The following is a 7,061-nucleotide window of genomic DNA, read 5'->3' on the forward strand; positions in this document are numbered from 1 at the left end:
AGTTATAATAACTTTAGCCGTTGATTCAAATTTCAAAGGCTCGGATTTGTTGATTGGTAGGATTTAGTGGAAGGGATCTGGAAAGAATCCCTTTCCTGTTGTAAGTGTACCCGTGTCAGACCCACATTTTGTGGACTATTATACTTCCCACTTTGTTGATGTTATTACAGTGAGGTAGGCTCGAACATTATCTCCAACATCACAAAGTACTAGACGTGGGCATTCTAGTTGCCCATCAATTGCTCACACACCATATCCACATCTCACGATTTAAACTAGCTCTAACTCTCACACACACCTCTAGTTCTCCACCCCAAGCAACAAAGATAATCTTCTTTCAACAATTCCAAATTTAAACCCTAGCAAAAACCATGGCTCAAACCATGCTTCTCATGTCCAGTAGTGTGTCTTCAGGCCATGTCGTCGACTTGAAGTCCTCAGACCGTTTACTCCAAGTACAAGTTCAAAGACTTAGGCCTAAGTCTTTCTCTCAACTTGTTTTCAGACCCCTCCCATCATCTTCTTTTGCCTCATCATCTTCGACCGTTGTCGCTCTCTTCAAATCGAAAACAAAAGCTCCTGCCAAGAAGGTTTTCATTTTTTTTCTTGTAGTTAAAACATAACTTTGTATGCATTTGTTTGATTGTTGTTTTTAACCAAATTGAACAGGCCCCGTCGCCGAAGCCGAAGGTTGAAGACGGTATCTTTGGAACTTCTGGGGGCATTGGTTTCACAAAGCAGAATGAGCTCTTTGTTGGTCGGGTTGCCATGATTGGCTTTGCTGTGAGTCATAATCTTCTTGCTCTTATTTTATTTTTGTTGTTAGTTCTTATAAGGAGAAATTAGGTTCTCATCCTTGCTTTTGCTACTCCATTGATTAAAACCTTATTCCTTTTCAATTTTTGATCAAGGTCCTTGGTATTAATAACATTATTAATTATTTCAATAATAAAATATTTTTTTATTTCTAAATATATTCATTTAATGTTAAAAATGTTACAATTAGTATATTTATATTTATAGTTAAAATTTTTATCATATATTTTTATTTTTATTTTTAGTTTGTACCCATTTTTAATTTGTACCAATTTTCTTTTTAGTTTTAATTTGTACCCATATATTAATTTCTTTTTATGCCCATATTTTTTAAAGTTTTATTTGTATTTGTACCCATTTTTATTTTTTCTAAATGTACCCATGCTAATTATATGTACCAATTCATGTAATTTTTTCAAATTTTTAATGTTAAAATGTACTCATTCTTAAATATACCAATTTGTTATAAGTAAAATGTACCACTTTTTTATATATAAAATCTATTCAATTTTTTTCTAATCCATTTTTAAACTTATATGGATACATTCTTTTTTCTTTGATTTGAGAATGTATCCATGTTAAGTTTAATCGAAGAAATTTACTAATATTATTAAGCCTAATATATTTTTATTTTTTTTTGTGATTTTGAAGAATGTACTCATGTTTTGATACAATAATTTTTTGGTTAATTTTGATGAACGTACCCATGTTTATACACACACACACACACACAATAGTATATTTATATTTTAATATTTTTAATCCCACAAATTATGTTTTTTTATTTAAAATCTCATTAATATAAACAAAATATAAATTTCAATTTTTAATTTAAAAAATATAGTAACGTACATAGAAATAAATTATCACATTAATTTCAGGGACTTAGATAAAAAATTGAAAATCAACAAGGTTTTAGTCAAAGAATATTCATAGTTCGGGACCGCATCCAAAGTCTCCCTTCTTATAATCTCACTTTGTGTGTTTTTTAATACACTTCATTTTGTACTGCTTAAATTAGTAGACAAACTAGTTTGTGTTTATAGTGTTTTAAAAAGTAACAAACATTTTTTCCCCATGATTAGAGATGCTATAATGGCATATGGGTGAGGTTTGAAAAAAAGGCAGAATTTTGTTTGTACAAAATTACATTATTGCCCAAGATTTTATTTAGTGATAGATAATCAAATTGTCTTTTCACATTTGTTTAGATGACAAAGAAAATTTAGATATTTATTTTTTAACAAAAACAAAACTCTGACAATAAAAGAGAAGTTTTAGTGAATAAAAAAAAGAAAATCACGATATAAACAGAAAGCCTAAAGGTAAAGACACGCGAAGGAAGAGCATGAACTTGACTCTGTATATGCATCCAAAAGAAGCTTTGAAAAACCAAATATAAAATGTTACGAAATAAAGAAAATCGTACATCCTGAATTTTCTTTTATTTAAACAGGTTGCTCTGAAGTAGTGGTACAAAGGTATACATAGTTATGTTATCAAATCTTAACATAATAATAATGTAACAAAACCTAAAGTGGAGAAAATCCTTCTTACTTTCTTCTACCCACCATATATGTTCTTCGTGCTTGAAAAACGTAATAAGTAAACATGCAAACCTTTAGACATAGTTTAAATTAATAACATCTTCCGAGTTTTGCTATCTTATTGGTTTACAATTTGTTTTCATTACCATTATCTTTCAAGATTTGTTTAAAACGATTTAGTTTTCACCAATATCTCAGAATAATTTGGCAACAAATTTCTATATAATTCTTTCATTTCGCTTTGCTTATAATTAGCATGAACGAAGTACTTTGAGATGGTAATAAAATTAGCATGATGAAGCATTTTCAGATATACACATAGTAAACCCTCACACATGCCGCTAAAATAGTCATAAGTCTTGCCATATTTTATATTTGGAAATACTAGAAAGATCATCATTGTAAATTATATTTTGCAAATCACGTAATGTGACGGTTTGTTAGTTGGACAACTTTTTTAATGATTTAAAGAAGAATTCTAACCACCAACTACTACATCATGTGATCTACAAAATATAATTTTAAAAAAGATCTCTCGAGCATCATTTTTTTTTTTTGTTCAGATGAGCCACGGTCTTTGACTGATAAAATTAGACCCACAAAGCATATTCATGAGAATTTTGTCTTTCTGTGCAAACATTGCAGGCATCATTGTTGGGAGAAGCAATTACAGGAAAAGGAATTCTTTCACAATTGAACTTGGAAACCGGAGTTCCCATCTATGAAGCTGAACCACTTCTTCTCTTCTTCATCCTTTTCACCCTCCTTGGGGCCATTGGAGCTTTAGGTGACCGTGGTAAATTCGTCGATGACCCGCCCACTGGAATTGAAGGGGCAGTGATCCCTCCAGGCAAAGGATTTAAATCAGCCTTGGGTCTCAATGAAGGAGGTAACTAATTTACAATTCAAGATAAATAATGTTCAAAATACAGTACATGTTAAATTGTTACATTGTCAGTTTGGACATACAAAAGTTCCATAAATTGATAGTTTTACACCATAACATGTCTAACGAGAAAACATTATTCTACAAAACGAAGTAATTTGCATTATGTGGCATGACCTAGATGATCCAAGGAGTTTCTGTTGTTTTACAAATGCATAGGTCCTCTATTTGGATTCACAAAGGCGAACGAGCTATTTGTTGGAAGATTGGCACAGTTGGGATTTGCATTCTCTCTAATAGGAGAAATCATCACAGGGAAGGGAGCTCTAGCCCAGTTAAACATTGAGACTGGAGTCCCCATTAACGAAATCGAACCCCTTGTGTTGCTCAATGTTGTCTTCTTCTTCATTGCTGCAGTGAATCCCGGAACTGGTAAATTCATCACAGATGTGGATGAAGAAGACTAGAGAGAGAGAGAGAGACATCATTGATGCTCACTACATCAAACTTATTTTAATCATGTATGAGAAAATACTTCTTCCTTTCTCTAATTCTTATATCATCGACCTTTTTAATTTCCTTTGGTCATGTTGACCTTAAATATACTGTCTTTTTGCACTAGCTTTCGAATTCCTATGAGCAGAAAATGAAAGTAAGAGAGTGAGAATTTGACGCAATGAGCTAGCTTTCAACTCTCTTGAGTTAACTTGCTTAACAAGCTAGGTTTGTAAATTGTAATCCCCTACCCGGTTTATCGTATCGGATCTACCAAATGCGATATTGTCTTCCATAGAGTTAACTTACTTTCCAAGCTAGGTTTGTAAATTTTAATATCCTACAAGATTTTATTAATTGGATCTACCAATGCGACGGTGTCTAAAAATCCTAAGTTTGGAAGTGGAATTCATCTAAAACTCATCTTGGTGAGATTATTTTGGCATTTAACATTGGGACAAGAAGTAATCAAATAATCCTTAAGGAAATTTAACTATACAAATGACTTTTGTATCATGTCTCTACCAAGAATCTTACATCAAATTGTGAAAATCGTTTTACATTTGCAACTAACCCTTTAAAAACAATGTTTTCTCTGTGATTACCAGAAAATGCGCGCACATCATGTGTGTGAAAATTTTAAGAGAGAGAGAGAGAGAGAGATGTGGGGTGGGAATCGTGGGATGCTTTGGTGATATGTGGGTGAGGGAGGAGAAAAAATACTGAAAACTCTTATCGAATAGAGGTCGCACTTGGTGCGATGACAAGTGCCTTTGCCCATGAGCGGTAGGTCTCGGGTTCGAGACTTGGGAGCAACCTCTTCATAAATGGGGGTAAGGCTAGCCGACATTCACCTCTCCCAGACCCTGCGTAAAGCAGGAGCCTTGTGCACTGGGTAGGACCTAGTTATTCTTATCGAATGGTGAATAAATGACTAAATCTTCTTTTCATCCTTTTTATTGACAAACAGAATTTTCTTAATAGGTATCACAACTTAACGATAATAGCAACTAACCCTTTAAAATGTGTTTTTTTGGTAAGTGAGAGGTCTTAGGTTCTCGCTAAATGCAAATTTGAACCACATTATTACTAACTCATTGTGAGGCTTAGCCCACTCACCGACCCCTTTAATGTAGATAGTATCGTTTATTAAAAAAAATGTATTTGTTCAATGATTATGACTAAGAATACTTTACAAACTAATTTAGGCAAATCACATACATCTTGTATCTTAGTATATGAAAAAAGAAAATTTTCTCATTCAATTTTACTTATCTATATCAATCTATGCTACTAGATTTTTAGTCAACTAACTATAAAATAATATTTTGTCAACTATATATTGTAATATTTTTTTTTCAACTATCTTTACTATTAATAAGAGAAAATGCTTAGTTTTCCTAATTAAAAGCAATGGAACACAATTTAAAGCAGTGAACAACAATATTAGTAGTGATAGGTGGTGAAAATAAAAGAAAAATCATGTAAAGCAATCTGTTTATCACCCCCTGCCCCCTGGCCCTGCCCCCCAACACACACACACACACACACACACTTAGACTAAACATTGTCCTCAATGTTTAAAAAATCAAACTCAAACAAGAAAGCAATAGAAGACAATTATGGCAAAATAAAAACAATAAAGAGAAGGATAAAAGAAAACAAATCTGGTTGCAAAAGCCGAAAATTATGTTGTCTCCATCTTTTAACATATGGGTTGCCTCCCAAGAAGCATTTTTTAACGTCTTCCAGTCATACAAGAAGCATTTTTTAACATCTTCTAGTCGGATAATACCTCCAGTTAATCCTTTCTATTAGCTACAACATGGAGGGGTACATCCTCCATAACGTGCTCCTCAAAACTTCCATGGATTTGATCTTCAAACAGAAAGTAATAAATCAAATGATCTGGTAACAGTTTAAGCTCAAGTGTGGGTGCCTGAATAACTGAAGGTAACAACTTGTTACTAGAAAAAAGAATTGAAATGAAGGGAGGTGGCTTACCAGTGTGTTACGGCAAGAACTCAAGGACAACCAAGATTTTGGAAACTTCAAGAATGTTGCTCTCGGCTATATTTGGTTTGAGGGTAGTGGCTTGTCTCGTGTCATCAAATCCAATTCCTTTGGCAATGGTTGTCTCAAGTAGAGGTGAGTTCGGTTTCAATTGGTTCGGTTTTTTGCTAAAACCAAAATCAAACCAAAATATCGGTTCAATTCGGGTTTCGGTTTTTTTTTTTTTTGGTTCGATTTTTTACGGTCCGATTTCAGTTCGGTTTCGGTTTTTTTAACCATACAGTCACCCAGTAAAACCCTCCAATAGGGGCATATGCAACACAAAAAACGACATGGAAATGCTTATTCAAATTCCGATTTACTGACAGTGAAACATACACGGCAAATAATACGCTAATCAGATTATGTAAGAAATCTTAATCAATTGAGGCAACAAATAATTAGGAACCAAAAGGGAAAAGACGGAAAAGAAAAAGAATTATGAGATGAATTTTTTGATAGGAGAATGCTGTAAATGTATTCATGGAAGAAGGAAAAGACGAGAAAAGAGGAGATGATGAAGGAGCCAAAATTAACTTGAAATATCAATCCTTCTTATATATGCAGACAATGGGGTTCCGAAAATTACCTCAGAGAGATGAACAATATGCAAAACACCAATAAAATGATAAAAAAAAATCCATTTTAATTTAGCAAACCCTCAATATAAATCACATCCATTTCGATTAAAAAATTGCCTCAGAAAGATTGGAAAATCCAGATTAGAATCTTCCGATTCAAAAATGGCGAGGGGAAATCACGGTTTGGAAGAAGAAATTCGCGAGGAGAACCAGAGAATAGGGAGAGAGAGAGGGTCTAATTTGGAGGAAGAGAGGAAGAAAGCAGAGCATGGAGGTGCAAGAATTTGATGGTGGGAGACAAAGGCTGAGAAGTGAGAACAAATAGAGATGAAATGGGAGTAAATGGGATGGCTAGGGTTTTGTGTTTAGAAATCTTATAAAGAATTAAAGATCCAGAATCAGTATAAATATTATCTAATACGATTACAGCAACACAAAGCTTGTTGTCAAGTTGGCTAAAGCAAACACTCTCAACCTAGAGGTAAAGGGTTCAAAACATCTAGCCTCTAGATTTTGAGTATTTGTATATGATTTATATAATTAATATATATTAAATAATTAAATATAAACTGGTTTGGTTTGGTCCAGTCCATTTTTTGGACCACCAAAATCAAAACCGAACCAACCTATTTCGGTTCGGTTCACTTAGTTTGGTTTGGTTTTTTTTTCGACTTCGGTTGAGTG

General features: G+C 33.3%; 1 protein-coding gene across 1 annotated transcript; it reads left to right on the forward strand.

Annotated features, from left to right (window-relative positions):
• The first annotated feature begins 229 nt into the window (after positions 1–229).
• On the forward strand, positions 230–3,870 carry LOC126604608 (photosystem II 22 kDa protein, chloroplastic-like). The gene is made up of 4 exons (XM_050271895.1): positions 230–590; positions 670–783; positions 3,009–3,252; positions 3,469–3,870. Exons 1-4 carry the CDS (start codon positions 372–374, stop codon positions 3,714–3,716), a joined length of 825 nt encoding a protein of 274 aa, XP_050127852.1. The 5' UTR covers positions 230–371; the 3' UTR covers positions 3,717–3,870.
• Positions 3,871–7,061: the final 3,191 nt, after the last annotated feature.

Source organism: Malus sylvestris, chromosome 15 (genome assembly GCF_916048215.2).
Source record: "Malus sylvestris chromosome 15, drMalSylv7.2, whole genome shotgun sequence".
Taxonomy (NCBI): Eukaryota; Viridiplantae; Streptophyta; class Magnoliopsida; order Rosales; family Rosaceae; genus Malus; species Malus sylvestris.